At 45.1% G+C, this 27,319-nt stretch overlaps 1 protein-coding gene across 1 annotated transcript; it reads left to right on the forward strand.

Moving 5' to 3' along the window:
- The first annotated feature begins 1,572 nt into the window (after positions 1-1,572).
- Positions 1,573-26,211, forward strand: LOC149332247 (neprilysin-1-like). Its single transcript, XM_089555721.1, has 10 exons — positions 1,573-1,690; positions 4,100-4,240; positions 5,533-5,712; positions 9,020-9,179; positions 13,476-13,574; positions 17,044-17,352; positions 20,270-20,467; positions 22,159-22,388; positions 24,328-24,471; positions 25,858-26,211. The coding sequence occupies exons 2-10, from the start codon at positions 4,133-4,135 to the stop codon at positions 26,209-26,211; spliced, it is 1,782 nt and encodes a 593-aa protein (XP_089411847.1). The 5' UTR covers positions 1,573-1,690; positions 4,100-4,132.
- Positions 26,212-27,319: the final 1,108 nt, after the last annotated feature.

Below are 27,319 nucleotides of genomic sequence, written 5' to 3' on the forward strand. Positions count from 1 at the left end.
GGGTTTGGATTGGAAAACATTTATTCCATCAAAAATGCAGATGCAGACGGTCCGCGCTAGACGGCCATGGCTGGCGGCGACCTGAGCGGCCCACTCGGTGGCCAAGGCTTGTATGCCCGGGTCCGAGCTGACCAGCACGGCCTCCCATCGCTCAACAGAAGGAATTCGTACTAGATCCTCCGGTGGAGGTTCTTCTTTACATTGCCATAGTATGTGGTCATACGTGGCTGTTTCGCCACAGAACCTGCATTCGGGGATATAGTCATCCGGGTACATTTTTGATAATAGATAGGGGGTAAGAAAGGACCTCGTTTGGAGTCTCCTCCAGGTGGTCTCTTGCGCCTTATCCAACGTTTTGTCAGGTGGTGGAAATTTGTGTCTTTCCAATTTGTAATGAGTTGTAATATCATGAAAAGATGCCAGCGCCTCCTTGCAGTAGTTTTCGCACCCGTTGGAAGCGTCGCGTAGTACTTTCGTGTTAGTTCCAAGTGTCGCACTCAGTGGTCTATTACGGCCATATCACACCAAGCCAGAAAGACGGTTCATGCTAGAATTATGGGTAAATAAAAGGAACAGTAACTGCTGAACTTTTTTTCGTACGTCCTAAGTGGCTCCTTAGCAAAAGAATTAATCTATAAAACTAAGGACAGAAAAAAAGAAGCATAGATGCATACAAAGTGTGGTCTCCGGCTTGTGTAGGTTTATCCAGCTCACTCGCAATGAGAATTTTACACGCACTTAACAAACATCCATAGCGTCAGCACGGGCAGGACTCTAGACTTTCTTGTGCTTGCTTGCAAATTTTAAAAGGGCCGCAGAATGTTTTCAGTTTCATGAAGAGCTCTGAAAGGCGACAAAACGTCACGAGGTCGTGACAGGAATGTATTTTATGCTAAGGCATAGAAGCCTCACCAGAGCGAAAATCGGGCGAGGACCGTCTGGTGTCGTCCAGAAAAATCCTAATTGGCTGAAGGGAATTGATGTCATCAGTGACGTCACCATAGCGGAAAAGTTCAATTGGCGAGAGGGACGTGATGTCACCCGCTCGGCACTGACGTCGCCATGCCCGAGAAGGCCCATTGGCTCGAGGGAAGTGACACTACCATACCGGGTTTGTCTGTGCGAAGCGTTCACCTGCCAACCGTGGCAGATATGGCAGCTGCTTTTCGGGAAGAATTCGTGAAGAACAACCCGCATCTCACACCAGTCATATCTGGCCCCAGTCACTTCCGGCAAAAGCACCAACAGCTTCTAAAACTGTCGCATGGCCAATACAACGGAATTAGGTCTCCCTGTGTGCTTTTTTCGAAGTTTATCGAAAAGGGCGAGTATTAAGAAGCGGCCAACGAACCAGTAACAGTTTCCATGGTAACCCGCTGCACTTTCTTCTACTGCAGCACCAGTGACAACCACTGGCTCCACACGAACTACCTCCCGAGTACCTCTCCCGAGTACATCCCCTCGGACGAGTCCTAGTACTACACGGACTTTCCCAACGGAGGAGCCCCGTACGACTACCTTCAGTCCTTTCCCAACAGAGGAGCCCCGAACGACTACGTTCAGTCCTGGCGGCATACCCCTCGCCGTCGAACTGATCAATTCTTCGCTCAACTGGAGCCACGCGCCGTGCAATGATTTCTACAAGTTCGTGTGCAGCAATTTCAAAGGCGCCCCTAACGTCCTGGACAAGGTGAGTTCTCCTTGGGCGCACCGCCTTCCGGAGGATGTGTGTCAGCCACTCTTTTATCTGACCACAATTAGCCATATTCTCATGCCAAGGTCATCTAGTTTCGGCTCGCTTTGTGCAATCTAGATGTCCCAGAAAATATTGGAATGGAAAGTGCTCCAGGTTTCACACGAATATTGTGAGTCACACAATCGTGAGCAACGAGAGATACGTGTCGTGCAGGAATCTATGCGAAAAGTGCACCTTTTGTCTTTACATAAATTGACGTCACCAGACTGGACAACTCCGATTATCTGGAGGGAATGGTCGTTACCGGACTGGCCGTGACGCCAGTTCTTGTAAAGGCATCAACAGCTGGTGATGCTATCGCACTACGACTACATAATGTAGTTACGTGTCCCTGTAATTTTTTTTCTTTGTGATGTAGCCGTAAGGGATGCTTGTAGAGAAGGAGCTATCATTAACGTGACTGAATTATCACCTTAAACAAAGCTCACACTTGCTGAAGTATTAAGATGCAAACAGATTCACACAGCGCTACGGAACGAGGACAGAAGGAACACGAAAAACGCAGGACGGGCGCTGACTACCAACTCTTTATCGCGCGAAAAAACCAGCACATATTTATACTATTTTTCTGACCCACGTGATACACTGTCAACCACGGGACACAGCGAAGGAACGCCACACACGCTTAGCGAGTCATAACACAGCTCGAAAGAACTCATGAAAAGTGCATGCACTATCAAACTATAGTATTACTAAACTAATGATAAAAGGACTAACAAATAAAAGATGTGCATGATCCAGCTACAGCCTTTGACAACTACTGCTCAGATAGGCAAGAAAATGAGCACATCAGAGCAAAACGGAATCTTTGGGCTACATAAAAACATTTAAGAGGGCGAGAAGGCGTAAAAGCATGAGAAAATGCATGAGAAAATGGCGATGAAAAAAAAGAGAAAAAGAGGGGCAAGAAAAATAAAAAGTTGCTAGGCAATAGGCACACTCAGCAGGCTAAAAGCGAAAACAAAAACCGACACCAACAAATAAGACGGTAAAAGTGACAATCGTTAAAGAGAGAAGTTGTTTTGTTTGTTAGCCTTATGCGGAACGTTTCTCCCCTCTCTTTTAAAGACTTTTAATGGTTTCACCGTCTTAATTGCTTGGCCGGTGGTGGTTCATGTTTTTTCATTATTTAGTTTCTCTTTTTAACGATTGTCACTTTTACCGTGTTATTTGTTGGTGTCGGTTTCTTGTTTTCCCCTTTAGGCTGCTGACTGTGCCTATTGCCTAGCAACTTTTTATTTTTCTTGCCCCTCTTTTTTTCTTTTTTTTTCATCACCATTTTCTCATGGATTTTCTCATGCTTTTACGCCTTCTCGCCCTCTTAAATGTTTTTATGTAGCCCAATGATTCCGTTTTGCTTTGATGTACTCATTTTCATGCCTATCTGAGCAGTAGTTGTCAAAGGCTGCAGCTGGATCATGCACATCTTTTATCTATTAGTCTTTTTATCATTAGTTTAGCAATACTATAGTTTGATAGTGCATGCACTTGTCATGAGTTCTTTCGAGCGATGTTATGACTCGCCAAACGTGTGAGGCGTTCCTTCGCTGTGTCCCGTGGCTGACAGTGTATCACGTGGTCCAGAAAAATAGTATAAATCTTTGCTGGTTTTTTCGCGCAATAAAGAGTTGGTAGTCAGCGCCCGTCCTGTGTTTTTCGTGTTCCTTCTGCACTCGTTCCGTAGCGCTGTGTGAATCTGTTTATTAAGCATGAACCAACTAGCCCACACTAGAATCCTCTCAGTAAGATATACTGAACCGAAAACACGCTCCAAACAGTTCCATCGTCATTGTCATCATAAGTTGGCTGTTTGCAATTCCTGCATGGGCAGTTGGCATGTTTGGAATTTTGGAGACGGCTTGCTAGCATTGCCGCCCTTGGTCTATTCGGACCCAGCAGTGACCTCCGAAACATTACCAGGAATTTGGTACAGCGCTCATCCAGTGACCGTAAAGCCTAGCGGCCAATAGCGTGTCAATGGCAGGGACTCGGTCATTTTCTTTCTTACGTCACAACTGGTGTTAGCGCACCCTTTTTGAATGCTCAAATCTATGCGCCATGTTGTGATAGCTAAGGCAGCGAGAAGGGATTCTCCCAAATTCTTCGTAATGTTCGGGGGGGGGGGGGGGGGGGGGGGGGGAGAGAGATGTATAGACCAGCACTGATCTGTGACGCAAGCAGGAGTGAGATGTAGAGGACAGCTGACTTCCTCTTTGCTCTCATGTAGGCATATTCATGTATAGTGCATGACCTGTAATTGGGGCGAACGTTCATTAGCCGTGTCAAAGTGGGTCTATCTGCTCGTTGCGTAATTAAATGCTCCTGCTTTTCTTCTGCTGTCAGCTAACCAACCACACGGAACAGGCAGCCAGGTACATGCTGGCGAGCATCGACATCCCCCCTGCTGGTCAGACACCGACGGAAAAAGCTGCAGGCTTATACCGCGCATGCGTGCGCCTCGGATCCAGCCCTTCAAATTCCGAGGTACGCGCCCCTCTTTTTAGAGGTTATAGGAACTGAAAAAACCTGCTTTTCTTAGAGAGTCTCGAACACTCTCTGGTCGAAACTTCGATGTACTTGTACTGCGGTTGCCAGGAGTCGTCTTTGGAAAGCAGGGTCTTAATTTTTTAGAGCGAGGGTTCCACTCCTCGAGGTACAACTTTCTATTTCGATGTGGATGAGACAATGACCTTCAATGCCACACAAGGTCAAACCGTGGATGAGACAGGGACCTTCAGTGGCTGATAAGGTCAAACCGAACTTAACTGGGTGGTGGTATGGTCCAAGCTATGATAGTATAATTGCGTGATAATACGACTACGACCATTCGGTTCCTGACCTTGAATTTTCACCTTGACCCTTGGCCTTGTTCTTGACGGTTGTCCAAGCAACTGTGTAAAACCCCGCGGAAAGACCCCGGAGGGTGGCGAGCGGCGTGACACACCACAGTCGTGGTCTTGTCAGTATGGAGGAACGTTTTTGCTCTAAATGCTGACAGTTCCTGTCAGGAACTTTGACACCTCTTAACACACATTTAAGAACACAGTGCGCTCTCATTAGATATCCCTCATGAGCAAGTATTCCTGCTCTTTCGCCTAGGTTCAGCCTACACTCGGAATTGGCCATTATACACTGAACTGTTTTTCCTTCGGCCAAAGTGCTTGAATGTTTTTAAATAATTTTAATCGCCACCGGCCACGGGTGGCAACTTGCTTACAAACCGGTGGGAAGTTTGGCACTTGCCATCAGAGGCAGGCTATGATGACGTCACAAAATCCCGTGACGTCTCTCTACCATCAATAATTTGTTAGCTATCTGCACGGTGAGCAGGTTGTGTTCACTCCAATTGTCACGTGACCTCTTTTCGACGAATCACCGTTGCAGCTGGGCCGCCTGTTTTTTCGTTTTTCATGACATGGACGGACGGACGTTTTTCATGACAGAACGGGACCTGTGTTGCTATCGCATTAGTATTTTAAATTCACCACGGCGGCTGTGGCTGATCGAGATTTCAGATAAGCAAGATTAACGTGAAAGGTTATTCCGATTCGCCTTTCCTCTTCCTGAAAAAGGATGGTGACGAAAAATCGCATCGACGCGACATCTACAATTAGATTTTGTGCTGCGTGTAAAATCCTACTCCGTATGAACACGTTATTTTCAATTTTGGCCGGCCTGACTAAAACAGTGCTACTCATGTCTTTTACCGTTTGCGATATACTTTCTGTGCCGGTTGACGCTTTCACCGCTATTTAGCTGTCTTGTTCTTATTGCAGGTGCACTTTATGAAGAGTTTCTTCTCCGGTTTGGGCCTCGACTTCGCCGACATCTCCAACGACACCAACTTCGACATGCTGAACTTGATTGTGAGGCTGAACGTCGAGTTTGGCTTGCAACCTTTCGTGATGATCGGCCTCTTGCGGAACGTCCCGAGAATCCCTAAATACACGTTATTCGTACGTAAGCTTCTGTTTGATTGCAAGAGTAGCTACAATGTCTGGCTCTCTCACGCTACACTTAAGGAAACAATGCTTTTGCCGTTACTCATTCCAAGTGCTTGTGCACAATTAACAATAGAAACATTAAAGGGACATGGAGCAAGACTTTCGCACAATATCTCTTTGACACATTCTGTACACAAGTGCATACGAAGTAAACTAGCAGCTTTTTGTGATAGCGGGCTTCACCTAGCAGTGATGTTTTAGCTTCAAGTGAATTTCCCGTCCTTCTTGTCACAGATGAAGTGTTTTTTTTTATGCCATGTAGTGAACGATGCAAATTATATTTCGCTAAACACCGAGGGGATTAACCCGTCGTCTGCCATTTTTGTGCAGACATATTTTGCCACGACCGGTAACATTTTGGTTTTTTTTTTGCAATTTCATGAGTAATGTGCACCTTCGAAATATAAATTATTTTCACGATCCTTGGGGTGTTTACATGAATAAACGCGCCATTACGATGTTGCGATTTTCATCAATTATGATTCTCTCTACGAAATTTTGCACATTCGAGGAAAATATTAACCGCTAGTATTCTGCGCCAGAAAACGAATAAATTGTTTTTCCTCAAGCCCCAGCATTGTATTTAAGTGGAGAAATATTTCTTTTCGGTGCAAACAAAAAAATTGCGTGTCAAAGATTTAATTCCGTATTTCAGATGCCTGCACATGCGCCAAATTAAAATTTATCGAAATGTGAGGTGATTTGGTGCAGCCAATATTAATAGAATGCCATATTTTTATTTTGTATGGGCAGCTTGCGGGTCTGGCAACTGTCGTGGTTGCTGAAGGCCATGGCACCATGAGAGTGTATCTGACGCTAGCCTTAAAAAGGGCCACTGCCCAGGGTCCGGACATTTTTGAAAAACAAGCCCACTGCATAGATGAGGCATCGAAGATAACCTCTGCAAAATACTAGAGCCAGAGTTGAAGGCCGCGGATTAATTGATTACCGGGGGCAATTTAACGTGCGCTGAGATCACACATCACCTGGGTGTTTTCGTATTTGGCTTCTATCTAAATAGGCCACCGCCGCCGGGATCGAACCTCTGACCTTGGGATCAGCAGCCCAAAGAATCAGGGCGACCGAGCCACAACGGCGGGTTAAAAGAAGATTTGTACCCATAGCGAGAATTCAAGCACACTAATGTCTTACGCACCACCCCGAAAATATGTTCAGCCAAAAATTTTCTCTGAAGATTTTCAGTCTAGAAACTTTATTATTGCCCGCTGTGCCCTTCCGTATGTAGGTGTCAGCTTTTTTATTTCAGCTACAATATTCTTAACTTCTCTTATATATAGCCGCCGCGGTGGCTCAGTGGTTATGGTGCTCGGCAGTTGACCGGAAGACGCGGGTTCGATCCCGACCGCGGCGGTCGCATTTCAGTGGAGGCGAAATTCTAAAGGCCTGTGTACTGTGCAATGTCAGTGCAGGTTAAAGAACCCCAGGTGGGCGAAATTTCCGGAGCCCTTCACTACGGCGTCTCTCGTAGCCTGAGTCTCTTTGAGACGTTAAACCCCCATAGACCATAAACCATTCTCTTATGGACGCTTGTCTTTCCTCCTTATAAGATAAGATAAACTTTATTTTCCATCAAAAAAAGATGGAGGGAGACGGGGCTAAAAGCTGCAACCGCAGCTTGACTGGTCCCCGCCCCCCTACATGAAAACGACAGGTGGCACTTGACAGAAACACTTAACAACAATAAGCATGTAAGAACAGTCGTTTTGACGCGACTAAATGAAGAAATGCCTATTGTAACAATACATGGCAACAAAACATGATACTAAAAAAAAAAATCTGAGGAAGGTAAATTGAACATGGTTAATTGAACATGGAATTTGAGCATGGTTACCGAAAAAGGAATACATCAGATTTCAGGACTAGCAACAGAACATCTCTATGAATTATACAATATTAATAGCGGTTACATACAGTTTGCGTTTTATTGAAGAAAAATATTCTTAAGCTGCGTAGAATTCAGCGCTAAAATGTCTACAGCTTCAGACAAATAGGCGTTTAAGATCGAAGGAATGCGGTGTTTTAGGGTTTGTGCAGCGTAATTTGTTCTGCAGGGGCCAACTTTCCAGTATTCTGGTTTTCTTGTGAAGTGACCTGACGAACTTTTAACGGCTAGTTGTGCTAATTTTGTTAGGATTTTGTTATTTTGCCTCCTTTCTCGAATTAATGCGAGACATAGGTTGTACTTGTAGATCTCTTTAATGTGTAATAGGCCCAGCTTGTGGAATAATTGTTGTACATTAGAATCATGTGCAGAGTGTGTAATGATTCTAACTGCCTTACTCTGTAGTCTGCTAAGTTTCTGGATACCGGTCATTGTGGTCGTTCCCCACACGAGTATACAGTAATTTAAGTAAGACAGAAAAAGAGAGTTGTATAGAAGCATCATGACATTTTTCGGTTGGAAATATTTGTTTCTGTGGAGAATCCCAACTACACTCGCGATTTTTGAGGCTATATATTCTGTGTGCCTGTTCCAGGACATCGTTTCTGTAAAAATAACCCCTAGCGTTTTAAATTCGTCGACAACATCTATCTCCGAACCATTTAACTTAAGTCTTAACTCAGACGGAACTAGTCTTGATTTCGCGCGGAAAACGATCGCTTTTGATTTCGAGCTATTAATTATTAGTCCATTGTGGTTTGCCCAATCACTTACTTTAGCTAATACGGAATTTGCAGTGCTAAACAATTCTGTACATTTATCGGAAGCACAAAAAATGCTAGTGTCATCGGCATAGATGACGAACTTAGTCTGCATATCCACGTTCACAATGTCATTTAAGTATATATTAAATAAAAATGGCCCCAAGATACTTACTTCATTGCGGGACTCCTGATTTACTACAAGTCACGCCTGAAGAATCACCATTTAGCTCAACATATTGCACGTTAGCGTCACGTCACGTTAGCGTTACCGGCAACTTCATCTTCAGGAACAAAATATCGGATCATTCCGCATTACTTTTCTTTCTAGCTCATGGCAGCTGCATGGCAGCTTTTTATTGCATGTGCAAGAACCACTGATGCCTAGTTATGTATGTCGTCCTTTTCCGATGCGACACCTGTCACTTCAATAAACATGGTTTCCGTTCGTGAGTTCGACAACTGTTTTGACGTTTACTACTGGCGGTGCTGTCTGTTTTAATGTTATACAACATTAGGGTGATAGGCACAGTTTCACTGTAGCCATTCCCACGTGACCTGGTGAGAAATAGGATTTCCCGTCTCGCTGCTGCAGATGCGTATAACCAAGGAGGACCAGGACTGGATGCGGGAGAAGCACCACTTTGTGAACGACACATTCAGGGCGCAGATGTACCAAGGAATCCTGCGCGTGTACGACACCAACCTTGACTGGGCGCGGATCGTCGCACGGATCGTTATCGCCGAAACCGCCGGTGCGTACACCCGTTGTGAAGGATTTAGAAGCTAATAAGGTCTATAAACCAATCCTTACAACGTGTTTTGAAAATCTAAAAGATTTCTAAATTTATGACTTTCGTACACTTTGATGTACAGTCTTCTGTATACTGGACCCTAGCTTGACTTTCTTCAGTGAACAATCTATACAGTCCGAATAGACAAACGGAAATAACTAAACCAAAGTAAAACCTACAAAAACAATATGCTGGTCAGCGGGTATGAAAGCGAAGTTACTTATAATATGTGATGATTCTTGTATACCGTGTGCACAGTATTCAGTTAAAAATTATTTATAAACTTCTACTTGTTGTTTTAAGTGGCTGAAAATGCATAAAGATGCGGAGCACTCCCGCATTTCTTTCAAGTCTTACTGAAAATGGTCACTTGTGCACTGTCTCCTGAACGTGGGCAGTAGAACTTGGACTTTAGTCACTGCGCTGAAATGCCTCGGCTGATAATGTATTTCAAGATGAAGTTCGGAGAGGACGGTATCGGCTCTCCTAAGAACTTGAATCCACTCGTTGCTTTTACTTTGAAAGCTAATTTAAACGCATGCTCTTTCTGGTCCTAAAGTGCAACGGTAAGCAGAATAGTGCAAGTATAGAGCGCAGGAGGCCGAGCGTCAGGGAAGTACTTGCCACAGCATTCAAGATGACCGACGAATGGAACTCTCCGGATTCCTTTCGTCCCCGGCATCGTGAAGAGATTTGCTTAATGAACAGAAAAGCTTTTGTTTTGCTCTCCTCTTTCGTAACGTACAAGGCACTTTGCAGAGACTATTGCAGGCGAATTCAGGTACAGCCGCCCTGATTTTTAATAATATAGCGCGAGCGTCGACCGAACTGCTTGTCAGCGCCTTATAACGGCGATAAGCGTGCAACAAGGCGAGAGTTCGCGCACGCGCACGAAGGCAGAGCGTCGTCTGCTACGCTGTTCCGAGCACGAGGACACACGCCCTGCCACAATATCAGTTCGCAAGATACCGCCAAGCCGTAGAGCGCATGCGCATGATTAATATGTGAGAACGCATCAGATATGATTTCTTCCTCTCTTTTTTTTTGCCTGTTACGGGATGCCAGCCTGGCGATGCAAAGTTATGATAAGAAAAAATAAAAGGAAAGAAATATAGCAGCACATATAGCAAACGGAGTTCTAACCGATGCCTTTTTATACCGTCAAGACACTGCAAGGCTGAATAAAGAGCTGGTTGGAACCGCGTTTATCGCGATCCAGGCAATGATTTCAATGTGCTGCAATATTTCTTTCCTTTTATTTTTTCTTATCACAACTTTTCATCGCCAGGCTGGCCTCCCGAAATAAGCAAACAAAAAAGAGAGAAAGAAATCATGTCTCATACAGTCTCACATATTAATCATGCGCATGCGCTCTACGACTTGGCGGTATCTTGCGAACTGATATTGTGGCAGGGCGTGTGTCCTCGTGCTCGGAACAGCGTAGCAGACGACGCTCTGCTTTCGTGCGCGTGCGCGAACTCTCGCCTTGTTGAACGCTTATCGCCGTTAAAAGGCGCTGACCAGCAGTTCGGTCGACGCTCGCGCTATATTATTAAAAATCAGAGTGGCTGTACCTTAGCTTATTCCTCAGACATGATCTGAACTGCTCATCTGATGTGGACATAGTTTGGGCCAATGAAGCTGTCGCTACGGAAGAAGCTTTCTCGGGCACCCAGAGATGTGAAGCTGACTGCGTATAGAATGATGACCTCTCCTCCACTTACTTACGCAAGCTCGTATGGGAGTTATATATGGAGCAGAATATTCTTAAATGGGAACGTGCGCATCACAAAGCTCTTGCGTTCATTTGGAATGCTTATTCTCTGATGCAGTCTGTTTCAGAGCATATGAACAAGGGTGCAGTTAACGGTAGGAAAGGGAAAAATGGAGCAGAAAATGATTGTCTTCTATGAGATTTTTCGTTGCTGTTATAGCATAAACTGCGTTTGAAACATCAGAGCAGGCACTCCCTGCAGTTAGTCAAGAACCCAACACACTACACATATTAAACCACTTAATTACAGCACTGACTGTTTTTTAACTCTTTAATGAATGATCAAACAATCAATTCAGCAGAATGATACGAGGGGGTACCCAAAAGAATCCGAACTTATTTTTTTGTTCAGCAAAGCTTCTGTGGTACCGCGTTTTGCCACTAGGAGCGCATAGAACGAACATTCCAGAGTCAGTAAGCCGAGTGCCGTCGCTGAAGGTGGTCAGACTAGTTTAGGCACAGTTTTAGAGACGAATGTTTTGTGTGAATGTCGTTTTTGCAATGGCTGATTTTCGTGAACACCGTGCGGCGGTGACATTCTGATTTTTGCTCGGAAAAAGTGGAATGGAAACTCTTGAAATATTTAGAAGGACGTACAAGGACGATGCTATGGGGACAACTTAAGTGTTCCTGAATCAAATTCTGAATCAAAGCAACAATCATACCAACGGAAAACTTCAAATTCACCTCGCCTCAAGAAAGCTCGTCAGGTGGGACCAAACCTCAAAACAATGCTGATTTGTTTTTTCGACTTGAGAGGAGTCGTCCGTTCAGAGTTTGTTCCGCAGGGTCAGACAGTTAACCAGGCTTTCTACTTGGATGTTTTGGAAAGATTGGGCAACAGTGTGCGGTGGAAGCGGCCTGATTTGTGGCAGTCGGGTGGCTGGTTTTTCCATCAGGACAATGCCCCTGTTCACACAGCCCAGTCTCTACGACAATTTTGGACCAAAAATGGCGTGACCCCTGTTCCTCAACCCTCATACTCACCCGACCTTGCCCCGTGCTACTTTCTTTGTTTCCTAGAATGAAAAGACAGGTGAATGGAAAGCGTTTCGCGGATGTTGCTGAGGTGAAGAAAAAAACGACGGAGGCACTGACAAGCATCACAAAAGATGAATTTAAACAATGGTTTGAAAAATGGAATGAAAGATCCGACAAGCGTATCATTTACAAGTGGAGAATACTTTGAAGGAGATTGAAGGTCTGCGCTTAAAATGTGAACAAATAAGTTCAAACAAAATTAAGTTCGGTTTCTTTTGGGTACCCCCTCGTATTATCAATTATGAGGCTAAAAGCTCTCAAGCTGCATTGCTAGAATAATAAGAGTCCCATACGATATTTTCTGTTCTAGCCTTGCCACTTCTAAGTTTTATTTGTATTTTGTCGCCTTGGGCGGTAGAAAGTTAGGTGGGCAGATGAGATTAGTACAATTGAGAGGATAAGGTGACGTCAGCTGGCACAGGACCGTGTTAATTGGAGAGGAGTATTAGAGGTCTCTGCCCTGCAGTGGACCTAATAAGGCTGATGATGGTGTTGCTCCTTTGATTCTTCTCCTTTCTGAACCCCTCGTGGCACCAGTTTTTTTATTATGACAATTGCTTGTAATGCTGTTACTTCGGCTATACGCCTTTCTTTTCATATCACATGTTTTCAATTGAGAGCAATGATTTGTGTGCGCTTCTCTTAAGAGATTTGTTAGCGCCTTTACGTTTGTTCTCACAACAGTTTTTCATAGTAAGTGTTTTTAGTTGTGCCTCAATTACTAACTTCTAAATATTTTGTTTATATTCCTTGCTTTCACGTAAAAATATTTTCACGTGCGCGTACAAATATTTTCGAAGTTATGGGTATGTGAAAATCTGGAACACGTGTTTTGACCTATGTCATCAGTAAGAATAAATAAAAAAATGGAGGCTTATCAAGGTTAAGCCCAGTGGATGCGAAGCATGTTAAGCAGCTGCCTCAGTGTGGATGGGGCTAAGTAACGGAGACGTGGTCACGTGACGTCACATCATGTGATCTCACTTCAAGGTCAATGGTGGCCACCGCCGGGAGGCGACCGACGGCGCGATATGAGGCCCCATCTGCAGCCGGTGTGACGTCATCACGTGACGTCATGTCACGTGACCTACTTGAAGGTCACTTGAAGGTCAATGGTGGCCACCGCCGGGAGGCAACCGACGGCGCGATACGAGGCCCCATCTGCAGCCGGTGTGACGTCATCACGTGACGTCATGTCACGTGACCCCACTAGAGGGTCAGTGGTGGCCACCGCCGGGCGTCGCGCGAAGGCCCGAAACCTACGTTAATATGCTTCGCATAAAAACTAAATATAAGTGCTCCGTTTACGCGATCCTCTTCTTTGTGCCATATTCACAGCAATAAACAGAGTCACTGTAAGTTACAGTGCGGGAAATCTTCATGCTGTCTTGAAAAAAAAATATGAAGTAATCTTCGGCTCTGGTTTTCGTACTTCTCTGCAGTGCTGGATTTGATGGACGAGCTTAAGGAGGAAAAGTTTCCAGAAACTTTGACGACGGTGGAGGAACTTGGCAACTATACGCGAAAAATTATCTCCAAAGGTACGCTTCTTGCCCATTTAGCCGCGCTTGCTTTGAATTTGAAAGTGTGGGGTGAGCTGACTCAAATACCATTTTACCTGCGTAGGAACCACAGTATAGGGGACTTTAAGGCAGGTGTATGAACCTCGATCACACAACGAAGTGTGGCAGGAAAGAAATGATAGATTTAAATTTGAAGGCAGAGGTAATGCACACTTTCCTCCCTGTCATACACACAAACACGCACACAAAAACTGAACATAATCTCTTTGTTCAGTGTCTATTGAAGCCCACAGCCCCAAGAAAGGAACCTCTATCTTCCATCAGCGCCGCCCACCGCGCCCTCCTAACTATGAGCTGCCCAAACACCTTGGATCCAGCTCCCTCCTTCTCCCTCTATAAACACCATCTACCACCAAACCACCCAGCTCTAGTCACCAGACGCAGCATCCACCACCAGCTCACCTGTATCCACATCCACCAGGCTTCCTCCTACTAGAGTCCCACGCAGCCGCGAACCTAAAAAGCGCTGCCTTTCCAGAAGCCCCGGCTAGCTCCTCACTCCACATCCCTCACATATCTGGGGAGGTGCCCAGCCATCCGCCATCACCATCCGGAAAAATTCTGTACCCTGTGTGAAGCAGAGTAAAATACAACAGGCAATCATCAGGCAGACACTCCTAAACGGTACTCGAAAATAAAGCACATTCACACTATCTTTCGGGTGATATAGAAAATGCGCAAAACAAGACCGACTCCTTGTGAGTATATAACAGCTGTATCTTACCGATGCTCATCTACAGAGCAGAAACATGACGGCTAACGAAAACGGTTCCACTTAAGTTCGGGATAATGCAACAAGCTATGGAAAGGAATATGATAGCTGTAACGCTAGAAGACAGGGAGAGGGCAGACTGAATCAGGGCAAAAAGGCGGGTTAATGACGTACTAGACTAAATCAAGAGGAAGAAATGGGTTTGGGCAGGGCATGTATTGAGAAGGCAATATAACCGATGGTCCTTAAGGATAACAGACTGTATTCTAAGAGAGGGCAATCGTCCTAGGGGTTGGTAGAAACTTATGTGGGCGGATGAGATTAAAAAGTTTGCGAGGATAAGCTGGACAGCGCTGGCACATGACAGGATCAAATGGAGAGGTCTAGGAGAGGCCTTTGTCCTGCAGTGGACATAGTCAGGCTGATGATGATGATGATGATGAATCATCCAGGGTAAATCCATCTGCTTTCGCAAAATTGTCGGATCGGATGTCCGACCTGTTTCGTAACCCAAACAGTTGTTCCAAAAGGTTTTGTAACAGGAGTATAGCCACTCCTGCAGAAGGCGTGCGATTTGCAGAAGTGCGGCGATTCTGGAAAAGGAATCGCAATATGGGACGAGCGTATACTCCATCGAAAGGCGTTCCCAGATGTGCTTCATTTCTAAGACTGTAAGCACTCGGTGGCTGCTCGAGTGTAGACTGGCTGTCCTGGCCATAGAGTTTCTTACTATTACCTAGAGGGAAAGCTGGCAAGCCGTCTATGGGAGTTTGCATGGAGACCCCACGTGACCACCTCAGCCACCATGGGCGCTCAAAGCATCATGGGGCGGTGAGCTACTTGTTGCGGAACTGCAACTTTTGGCCAAAAAATAATAAAAAAAATAAAGCTGTTTGATAACTACAAACGTCCTAACATTCAATATCTTGTCTACTGATTACAACAACCGAGCAGAAAAGCATTTAAGTGCAAAGTTTGCCTAAAATAAGAGACGACTCGCTCTCCTATTGGTGAAGTAGTGAACACTATAAAAACTAATATTTCGTAAATAGCAGGCGCACTTTTAAAAGTAAATATGTTTTAAAAAAAAATGTTGTTGTTTAGATACTCTAAGAGGTTTTTTAATGGCATTTCGGAAGAGTAAAACCTTTTATTGGCATCGTGTGTCGTCGCGTTTTCATTACTATGGCTTTTGCACACTGCGTTCGCGCGAAAGTCGTCTGCGCACACACGAACTACGTTTTCGGAATGAAACGCCTTAGTACTGCCACTCTGTGTTCCCGAAAAACTACGACTGTGCCGCAACAAGTAGCTCACCGCCCCATGATGCTTTGAGCGTCCATGGTGGCTGAAGTGCAGCGCCGCCAGCTTTCCCTCTAGGTAGTAGTAAGAAACTCTATGGTCCTGGCAAATATTGGTAGCTAACACAGCCAAATGGACCGCGTTTACGCGTTTAGCAGAGAAGGCGAAGAAATGAGATAGAGGATGCAATCGAACTTTATTGTAACTGGCTTTGTGACGCCTGCTGAAACAAACTTTCCTTCTTTCTTTCATTCTTCCTTTCTTTCTTTCTATCTTTCTTTCTTCCTTTCTTTCTTCCCTCCTTTCTTTCTTTCTTTCTTTCTTTCCTTCTTTCTTTCTTTCCTTCTTTCTTTCTTCCTTTCTTTCTTTCTCTCTTTTTTTTCTTCCTTCTTTCTTTCTTTCTTTCTTTCTTTCTTCCTTTCCGTCTTCCTTTCTTTCTTCCTTTCTTTTTCTTTCTCTCTGCCTTTCTTTCTCTCGCTCTCTCTTCCTTTCTCTCTTTCTTTCTTTCTTTCTTTATTTCTTTCTTTTCCTCTTTCCTTCTTCCTCTTTCCTTCCTTCTTCCATTCTGCCTCACTTTCTCTCTCTCTTTCTTCCTTTATTTCTTTCTTTCATTATTTCCGTCTTTCCTTTCTTTCTCTCTTTCTTTTCTTCCTTCTTTCTTTCTTTCTTTCTTCCTTTCCGTCTTTCTTTCTCTCTTCCTTTCTTTTTCTTTCTCTCTGTCTTTCTTTCTCTCTTCCTTTCTTTCTCTCTCTCTCTTTTCCTTTCTCTCTCTCTCTTTCTTTCTTTCTTTTCTTTCTCTATTTGTTTCTTTCTCTCTCTCTCTTTTGCTTTCTTTCTCTCTATGTATCTCTCTTTCTTTCTTTCTTTTCTTTCTCTCTTTCTTTTCTTCCTTCTTTCTTTCTTCCTTTCCGTCTTTCTTTTTTCTTCCTTTCTTTTTCTTTCTCTCTGTCTTTCTTTCTCTCTTCCTTTCTTTCTCTCTCTCTCTCTTTCTTTCTTTCTGTCTCTCTCTCTCTCTCTCTTCCTTTCTTTCTTTATTTCTTTCTTTCTTTACCTCTTTCCTTCTTCCTCTTTCCTTCCTTCTTCCTTTCTGCCTCACTTTCTCTCTCTCTTTCTTCCTTCCTTTCTTTCTTCCTTTCTTTCTTCCTTCCTCCTTTCTTTCTTTCTTTCTTTCTTTCTTTCCTTCTTTCCATTAAAAATGGAGGCCGAGATAAAAGCTGCTGGTACGCAGCTTGAAAGGCCCTCGAACCCTTTTACATTCAGCAGCTCAGAGAAACATAGCATACAAAATATACTGCGACACTTTCAAGTTTCTTTGTAGCTTTCCGCGGACAGCCGTTCACAATTAAACAAGTTTGCAATGCTTCCACTATCGCATTGCTTAACAAGGGGCTCCTCACCGCTCTTCTCTTCCAGATCAGTGGGTGTGGGCGATCCAGCACTTCACAAGGAGGGCGTTCACAGCTGAGGACAAGGTGCTGCTATTGGATAAGGCTCCGGCTCTCGTCGGTCTAACGATGAACAGCGCCCGCTTGGCGCGCTACGACGCTCGGGTTCTGTTCGCCTGGGGCCTGTTCCGCCGGCTCCTTCCGCTAGCCCACGGCGAGTGGATGAGGAAGCATGTCGCGGGCGATCAGCGTGTTGGCCTCACCATAGAAGACCACTGCTTCGAAACCATATCCGGCATAATGTCGATGGCCGTCACGCATCGGTACATGAAGACCTGTGAGTATTTTAAGGCGAAAGCCTTTAATGGTTCACTGAAGAGGAATCTGAACTCATCTTTTTGCCGCGGGAACTCAATCTACACGTTCTGAGCATTGTTAGCTTCGATTTATTGACCTGTGTGGCCGATTTCCCTAATTAAATCGAATTAATGTCCGGCTCCCGCCTTTTTTTTTTTTTTTGAATTCTCCCTCGTACGGTGTGCGGAGTCGACCAACGCGCGGAGTGCCTTTCACCCAGTCCCGTGGCGGCTTGCCGCTCTGCCATCGGCGGAGTATTACGTAGTAATCCGCAGAAGCAAATAGTCCGCTCGTATATTTATTTCTGCTGGCTTATTTTGCGGCTATATTATCTGCGACTGAAACTATTTATTCACGGAAACCCAAAAAACAACATAAAGCGAAAGCAAAGGCTCCACGGAGCTGGCTGAAAGGCACTCCACACGTTGGTTGACTCCGCCCACCGTACGAGGCAGAATTAAAAAATAAAGGCGGGAGCCGCATGTTAATTCGATTTAATTAGAGAAATCGGCCACACAGGGCAATAAGTCGCAGTTTCTAAGAATGCTCGGAACGTGTAGATCGAGTTCCCGCGGCAAAAAGACGAGTTCAGATTCCTCTTCAGTGCACCTTTAATGGCTCATACTGTCGTCCGTTAGCAAAGCGTGTCACACGGTTTGGTTTATTGGGGCTTTACGTCCCAAAGCAACTGAGGCTATGAGAGACGCCGGAGTGAAGGGCTCCGGAAATTTCGACCACCTGGGGTTCTTTAACGTGCACTGACATCGCACAGCACACGGGCCTCTAGAATTTCGCCTTCAAGAAATTCAGCCGCCGCGGCCGGGATCGAACCCGCGTCTTTCGGGCCAGCAGCCGAGCACCGTAACCACTCAGCCACCGCGGCGGGGCCGTGTCACACGCGTTTCACTCGGGAAGTAAAAAAAATAGAAGAAAACAAATGATTTCTTCTGATAAAAGAGGAAAAAATGAACCTAGTAGCCAAGTTTGATTACTGTAGATTAATTAGTTAATGAATTATAGACAAAAATGTCGAAATTACGTCGAGATAGCGTCGACGTCGATATAGCCACCGGAAGTCGTCACGGCATAGTGAAAATGATCACAGAATGGTCGTAAAAACGTCGAATTTGTGTCAGATAGATAGAAAAATGTGTAATTAAGCGCAACGAAAACTCAAGATGATTGAAAGATATATAACATGGGTATCGATATAGCCCCGGGAACGGTGTGACTTCACATCTACCGGAAGTCGTCATGACATAGTGTCCTCGGCATTCGCCTCTCCGCACTTTAGCTGCCAAAGTGTCCTCGCAATTTTTTCATTTGTTCCAGTGTTAACACTGTAGGCTTTGGAGGCAGTTAGATAATCGTGCGTGATTGTGTTGCTTGTGCGATGCTTGGGACTCACTTCGGTGAAATCAATTTGAATTTTGGGCGGCTGCAGCTCAGGCCTAATAAACTACCGTCGACATTCGGTCAGGGATAATGACTGCTAATCGACATATACAAGCTCAGCTTTCTTGCACAAAAGTTAATGAATATTGGAATGCTGTAAGGTATGGTTCTTGAAACCTTCAAGGCGATGGTCCATAGAGTTGAGACTACCGTAGGAAACCAATGGGGAACGCTTTTCACGGTAGCAAATCTGTTGATAGTAAAAACAATACAACACTGCCATCGTGTGATGTGCGGACATATTGATTGTTACAGCGAAATCTTACATTATATGAAAAAGGGTCATTCGTAAATGGTTTCCCGTTGAAAAATGCTTTTGTCCAGAATTGCTGGGTATGATGCCAGCACTTGAACGTGAAACTGCTACTTTGAACACAACGCATCTTCATAAATATACAGGGTGTTTCGGCTAACTCGTGCCAACACTAACAAATCATAATTCATGATTCAAGTCAAATCAGATCAGTATGTTGTTCAAAGCGTAAAGGATCACGTCCCGATACATGTTGGGACGCAAGTAGTTGTGCAATCAATTGATGCTATTTAATTAAGGCTCTAATTATTACTTTGTGCACGCATTTTTTAAAACAAAAGCTATGTCCCAGAATAAGCAGTGTTGTATCCGGTCTCATTCCTTCAATATGCGCTTATTGTAACTTCTATTGCGACACGGGAAAATAAAAATTAAGAAATCCTATGTGATTATGTGCTACTGCTCCATCATTTTATGGCCTCAAACACGCTGTGGATGAACGAGAGGATGCCCTTCCCAGCACTCTGATCGAATGAGTAAGATGTCGGTGATAATGATGATAACATTGAAATGATAACATGATAATGGCAACCGCCATGGCATGCACTTTCGGTAAGTTGTTAAGAGTATAGGCACTTAATTTCTGTAGCATGTTTTCTTCGCAGTGATGCAGAAGACATTACTAAACATGCATCACCGTGTGGTATTATCCTACGACCGCTAAATAATTTATCGACTAAATTTTCCCTCATGCAGCTTCAATTAATATCAATTCAAATAGTTTAAAAGCTTATCGGCGGCATGTGGTTGTTTTTTCTTCTGCTTTTCTAATCAATTAGCTTTAAGCGATAACATATTCAGTAACATTCTAAGCCGAACAATAGCACAAAATAAACTAATTAATCAAAAAAAAATCCCCTGTGCCCTTTGGTTTCTGTGGCTGTTGGCTTCTCTCATATTTATAACGAGCCCCTCATTCCCCTTTCCTTGTTTGCTTATATATATATATATATATATATATATATATATATATATATATATATATATATATATATATATATATATATATATATATATGCACATCACATCATGCGTTCTGCGCCACATACCTGAGTTAGCTTTGCGCTGATTCCTTTATTGCACCATGCCGCATGTTCCACTGCCCATCTCCAACGGATGCGCCTTCAAGTCGTCCCACCGCGTGTGGTTAACTCAGCCCGTCACGTCGTCGACGACGTCAAGGTGACTCTGGCGGAGAAGCTCAACAACACGCCCTGGATACAGAACCCTGTGCGGGACTTGGTCTTGAAAAGGTTCGCGGACCTGCGGATTCACATGGCCTACCCGGACGAGTATGCCAACGACGGCCTGGTGGAAGGCTTCTATTGTGAGCACCGAGAGATATTGCGGCTGACTGGTTTATTCTCTGATTGCTTGTACCCATTCATTGATGCATTGAGTTGTCCTTTCAATCGATTAACTGATCCCTGGAGTGAGTGGCGTATTGACCAATGACGTCTTGAATGGCAGTGGCTGTCTTAGAAGCTCTCCAGTGAGATCAACTAAACACGGGGACAATAAAAACTGAAGACAGAGATACAACACAACACAGGGCTTGTCTGAAAGGTGAATTTCGTCGGAACAACTGGCATATATGCAGCGGAGTTAGGATGATTTGTTTAAAAAGCGCGCCGAGTTTTTTTTTTCTTAACATTCTTCCGGCTCATGCAAGGCTCGCGTTTTTTTTTTTCGTGTGTACGCAGCCTACACACAACGCCGTTGCATTTGTCAGAAAGATTTAGACGTGGCAGCCTATATATGTTAATTTCTTGTACAAGGCATTATTGAACACTATTGAAGACCAAGGATTGGAATACTGGCAATTGCCTAATTGTTCGCCTTTGAAGAGGCAAGATGGTTCTGGTTTACAGATGTACAAGGTATAAATGAGTGAGCAAGTACTTTCGTGTTAGAGAAAGTTACACAAACTTTGTGCATATGGTAGAGGCGTGAGGATGCTTACGTGGGTTTTACTAGTAATTCGTTCTGCAGTGTTTCGCGATAACAAAATGTGAAGAAGGCTTAGGCGCGCAAGTATGCCACGCGTTAATAGTTTTGATAAGCGTAGGTTTAAGTTCATGATAGATACACTGGCAATTTTATTTGCATAAGAGTAACGAGCAGCAGAAAAGGAGGAGGACATCACATTATAGCAAGAAAAAAAAAAGAGAAACGACCTCTTTTGCGCTTTCCGTAATGCCTCGGCGTCAGAAGTTAAGCTATTAGCACTGTTTTAGGGCCACAGTGACTTTAGTCCGTGATAATCTCTATTACGCAATTAGAAACCAACCACAATGACAACGTCACCAGCAAGGTTACTCATTAATTCAGAAAAATGATAAAATCGGAATCAGTTTATTGTGATGAAAAAAACAAAACAAAGTGGGCAATTTTAAACAGAAGCATGTCCCGTAGTCAGCGGCTAACTGGGACCTGCCATACCATTAAGTAAAACAGTAGTAATTAACGAAACACAGCAACTGTAATAAAAACTCAATTAATAGTTGTGCAGTTTCCGCTATCGGCAGTGCGACAGTTAATTAAGAAAAGGTGGTTGCAAACAAACACAGGCATCTGCTAGTAGTACCTAGCTGAAGAAGTTATACAATACAAAACAAGAAACAACAAGAGAGGAAAACGTGACCGATATATTTGCACTTGGAACATGTAATGCACAGTTCACAAATATGCTATTCGCTCCTGTGCTGTTAATTTAATAACTGTATGATTGGGAAAATCAGCTTAATAATCATTAAGAATAGGTTTATAGATTGTTCATATGTATATATATATATATATATATATATAAATATATATAAATATATATATATATATATATATATATATATATATATATATATATATATATATATATATATATATATATATATATATATATATATATATATATATAGTGTATTTGTGTGTATATATCGTGGAGTGGGAGATGCGAAATTTTCGATTGCAGGCATTGCAAAACTAAAATTTCTTTGTTTTTCTTTGCCGGGACGCGCGCAGCTCGCTTTCCGGATGTGGGCGCGGATTTCTTCCCCTCTTTCATCGCCTCGCTCCGAGAAGTGACGATGCGTATGTTCAGGGGACACGTGGAGGCGCGCTTCAAGGCGGCCGAAGCGAACGCCTGGTACGACATGGAAGAGAACTCCGTCAGAGTCTGCGCCGGCGTACTGCAGCCTCCAGTGTACATCCTGGATGCTCCGGCTGCGCTCAACTACGGTGGTCTGGGACAGGTAGGCTTAGCTACTGGGCTCAGGCGCAGATTGCATGCGACTCAGCGCTGTTGCATTGTGGGATGTACCGGGGGACGATTGTTTACCAAATGCATCCGTTGGGATGAGTGGTGGATGCTATTAAGGCGAAAGCCTTTAATGCCTCATGCTGTCGTTAGCAATCCGGGTCGGCAGCCGTGTCTGCGTCCGTGTCGGCAGCCGTGTCGACAGGTGTGTCCGCGTTTTGACGGGTGTCCACCGAGATACGTGAAACAGTTACTGCGTAATTTCCTTTCCTCAAATACAATTTTCGGTTTCTTCATTACGGCCCCTCTTTCTATACATATGCACTGTACTTTCAGTACTATACTGTAATATACTATTCTATATATTACAATGTACTATACTTATATAGCCTTTCAATAGACAAGTCCTATAGGAGGTATTCACTGAGGCCGCGCTACCAGACGGCGCGAGCGTCGTCGCGGCAGGCGCGCCATGTTTGCGGTCGTTTCAGGCCAGCTCGCGCAGTGTCACGGTGCGCCGTGAGGTACCCGGCCTGAACTGTTAGTGATCCGTAACATATTTGTACGTTGTTGAATACGTCAGCGACCACGTATCTTTGTGGAGCGCGTATTGTGCATGAAGTTTGCAGCAGAATTCTTCTGCGTCGTGATATAACCGAGTTGCCTCAACTCGGCAGCAAAACTCTCTGGCTGCGCTGCACGCAAGAACGTACACGACTTGCAGCTTTTAATATCAGTTGATAACTGTCAGCTAGTCATGCAGGGCACATCGTGGATAAACAGCACGATTAATTACCGAAATTCCAGAACTGCCATCGCAGAAATTGATAATTCAAGCGCCTAGCTGTAATCCGCGAACTGCTGACGCTTCTCAGACATACGGTCTTTCAGAAGAAAGGCAAAGCGTCATAGCTGCCTTATTTACCCGACAGAACGGTCAAACAAATACTGCCATGCGCTCGCGGCACGAACGGCAGACACAGCGAGAATGTTTTGCAGTTTTGATTGTAGCTACGTAGCGCTGCTTCGTATGCACAAGACCGTTTTCGCAGCAACACAGTGTGCAGCCATCCCGCTAGATTCAGTTGTAACACGTCACTTTCAGCAGGTAGAGATGACAAGTTATGCTACAGCTAATTGAACAGACCCTTCGAATTACTCACCTCTTCAAAAACGGCACTTCGGCCGTCGGCACCGCGGACGTCGGCACCCACAGCACGGCTCTTGGACTCACCCGCTTGTCAAGTAATTGCACTTTCTCATAGGTCTATATCCTTTAATTCCTTGGCCTGCCAGCAAACTTAAGCCATGCACAAGGTGGGCCTCGATACCGGTGAATTCAACACCATGCCGGTGCCTCCGCATTCCTACGGGGGGTCGACTTTTTCACAAAGTAGAACCTTCTGAGCGTGCCCGCTCTTTTCTGCTTCGCACAGTTCACGGAATATTCACTCAGTCACGCGGCGGCACGGGTTGGACAGAAATTACGTGCGGCGAGACGCGAAATGCACTCACAATTCACCCATCACCAGCTATTCAAACGCTGCGGCTGGCTGCGGCGGCCGCACGCGCGACCACCAATATGGCGAATGCCGCGCCGGCCGCTAGCGCCCCTTGCGGATGACGTCATGTGAATACCTCCTATAAACTATTCGCAATAAAGTATAGAGACTTTCTTTACATAAATCCTATACAAATGCAATCCTATAGGCAGTTATAGACGATTTATAGATATATAGGTATACACGGTTAGTGTTCTTTCGCCTATTGACTATGAATAGTCAGAAATAAATATCTATACGAAGGGAACACAATCTATAAGAACTCTATAGAAAGTCCAGACATGGACGACCGCCAGTCCATGTCTGTCTAGCTAAGTCCGTGTGGAATTTTAGCGCTTCCGCAATAACACTGCCTTCCAACTGTGTTCTCAGGTCGTTGGCCACGAGATGATGCACGCCTACGACGTCCGGAATATGGGACGTGACGAGTTCGTGAGGCCGATCAACCTCTCGGAGACGGAGACCATGCAACGGTACGAGGAGAAGGTGCTCTGTCTTCGTAATTCATACATCAAGGTAAGCAGTCACGCCACTCCCTCAACACGGGATCCATATACAGGGTGTTTCGCCTAAGACTTTACACAATTTTTAAAAGCGGGCTTTTTCAGTTAGAAGACCGCTTTTTTCGTCGTAACATTGTCAGCAGTGTAGTACATCAGAATACAGCTAAGACGTACTATTCAGCAGGCTGGTTAACCGATGCACTGATTCTGAGCCTTTGTTCTGATGCACTACAGCGCTGACAGTGCCATGACGAAAGAAGCGCTCTTGTAACTCAAAAAAGCCTGTTTTTAAAAATTGCGTGAAATCTTAAGTGAAACACCCTGTATAAGCTTGGTTCTGTGTGTTTTGTCAAAGTCTCCAAGTTAGTGTCTTAAGGAGTTAGGGCCCCTTAGACATTAGAATCCAAACACGCGCAACCTTTGCCCCGTGCAATCCACGGCACGCTAAGCTAATTTTACGAAACCACATGTGATAAGTGGGTTTTGCGTGCATGCGTTTTTGCATCCCGCATGGAGCTAATAAAGAGTTCCATCAATTGGTTCCTTACAGGAGCGATAAATTTGTGTTTTAAGGCGGAAGCCTTTAATGCCTCGTCAATGTAAGCAGGAGTTGTCGATAGAAATGTCACGCTTTTCAATTGGTCAAAATGGTCGTGACGTAACAGTGCGCGAATTTCAAACGAGGCCAATTGTACTTTCGCTAGTAACCATGCAACCAATTAAAGGAATCGTATAGTGATGCTCCAAGTAAATGGGTCTGAGTTTCGTTAATTGCTTAATTAACCATTTAGCCTAATTAACATTTCTAGTCAGACCAGATAAATAAATAAAACAGGGTAGGAAATTGGTCGAGTTGGGGATTCGAACCAGGGTCTCCGGAGTGTGAGACGAGCATGCTAACCACTCCGCCATGCCAGCTCGATGGCTTGGAATGAACAAAGGGGCGTCTAGTGAATACGGTGTCTTCGTTCACTCCCATCTTCCTCCCTTCCCGTTACGGTGAGGTTCAGGTGTCCACCTAGATATGCGAGACTTTCCTTTCCTCAAAAATCAATTTACCGACGTGCAAGGCGTAGAGCCGAACGGGCGATGGCGTTCTGTGGACTCCCTGGGAGTGTTGCCAGACGCTGCCACGTTCCACTCTTAGAGGCGAAGCTCAACATCTTAACCACACATCAGTGATACAAGCAGCAACACCGCGCTTATGGTTTGGCCTCACCGCACTTTAGGTCAACAAAGCGCCCCCCTGAATTTTTGGTGTTCATTATTTTCCCCGTGTCCAATTCCTCTGCTGCTTACCTGGACTTGCATACCGGTACTCACCTACAGGTCAGAAACGCTCAAGGTTCTTTCAAGCCTGCCAGGTGGACATGCTTCCTATTCTACTTTCCGCTCGCAGCAAGAGGGCGCCTCGCGCGCCAGAACACTGGACCACCACCAGGACTCGGAAGGGGTCGTCGACTACGTAGGCCTGTTGTTGGCCCACGCCGCGTTCCAGAAGCTGCCCGCCCAAGAGCGCGACGAGGTGCTGCCAGGGGTCGGGCTTAGCGCCCAACAACTTTTCTACGTGGCGCACTGCCGCAAATGGTGCGCCCCACCCCAGTCGCGCTATTTCCGACTGCGCGCGGACTTGTACTGGCCAAGGCGCTCTCGCTGTGTAGTGCCCTTACAAAATATGCCCGAATTTACCGACGCGTTCAAGTGCAAGCCAGGTGACGTCATGAACCCCGAGGAGAGGTGCCCCTTCTGGTAGGGCATTGGCGGGGAAATAAAGAGGTTATTGAGTGTCGTGGTCTTCCCCTGGTGGACATAACCGACGGTCTAAGACTGCCAGCAAATTGTACAATAAAGTCTCAACTAATTTTTAGCGCAGTGAAAAGCCGGAAAAGGTCTTCGTTTGCTCGGCTGCTCTGCAAGACGCTGAGCGGTTGAACAGATTGCCAGGACCCAGGGTCGTGGCAATCCGACCATCCATTCTGAGCGGGACATCGCAGTGACCGCTGTGTTGACGATGGATTCCGAAAGAGCCATAACAATTGTAATATGCACATCTGACCCCGGCAAGGCGGGATGGGCCTCCATAGCCTTAGCCGCAGTCAGGACCCCAGCACATTATGCAACGACTCACAGACCGCCTACCGGTTTCTGGTTCACGGAACAACACCAGGAGAGTGACTAAACCTCGTCTCAGCAACCCCCACCCTTTCTTATCAAATTGCTGTCGTTTGGGGACCAGGGCATCATAGTATCGCCGGTAACGAGTGCCTAACCGCGCGCCCGAGAGTACATAGACTGAACACCGGTGGAACCTTCACCCTATCCTCTCTCATAGCATTCTCTCATAGCGTCTCTCATAGCCTTAGTCGCTTTGGGACGTTAAACCCCATAAATCAAACCAAACCTATCCTCTAGTGGCCAAAGTGAGAGGGACATGGGATTCAGCAACTTTGGTCTATTGGGCCACGTCAAGCTTTATTTTGTAGCTTTTAGCCCAAGAGACCATCCAATTCTTTCTGAAAATTAAAGATGTATTGTAATGTATTGTATTGTGTTGCACTGTATTGCGTTGAATTGTATTGTAATGTGTCGTATTAAATATTATAGGCAAGCCAGGACGGAATACGCCCCGCCTCGCAGCTGGCTGACGCCTGGAAAGCTTAATCGAGAGGCGAATCTAGACTAACTCCTACATCTCACTCAGACTCGCCAGCATTTTAACTCCCACTTCCCGAGCAAAGTTCATCCACTGCCGCTAACTGAAAGCGGACCTGTATCAGTACGTACGGGCGTGACCAGCACCAACAGCAGTCCCCCTCATTCCCTCGCCTATCGGGTCCCCTTGGGAGGATGCACTGTCGGTT

Source organism: Amblyomma mixtum, chromosome 8 (genome assembly GCF_055824585.1).
Source record: "Amblyomma mixtum isolate Tamu chromosome 8, ASM5582458v1, whole genome shotgun sequence".
NCBI classification, from domain to species: Eukaryota; Metazoa; Arthropoda; class Arachnida; order Ixodida; family Ixodidae; genus Amblyomma; species Amblyomma mixtum.

Coding starts and splice junctions, on each gene's coding strand:
- LOC149332247 (XM_089555721.1), top strand. CDS start 4,133: ATGCTGGCGAGCATCGACATCCCCCCTGCTGGTCAGACACCGACGGAA. Junction 9,180..13,475: donor CGTTATCGCCGAAACCGCCG/GTGCGTACACCC, acceptor ACTTCTCTGCAG/TGCTGGATTTGATGGACGAG. Junction 13,575..17,043: donor GCGAAAAATTATCTCCAAAG/GTACGCTTCTTG, acceptor CTTCTCTTCCAG/ATCAGTGGGTGTGGGCGATC.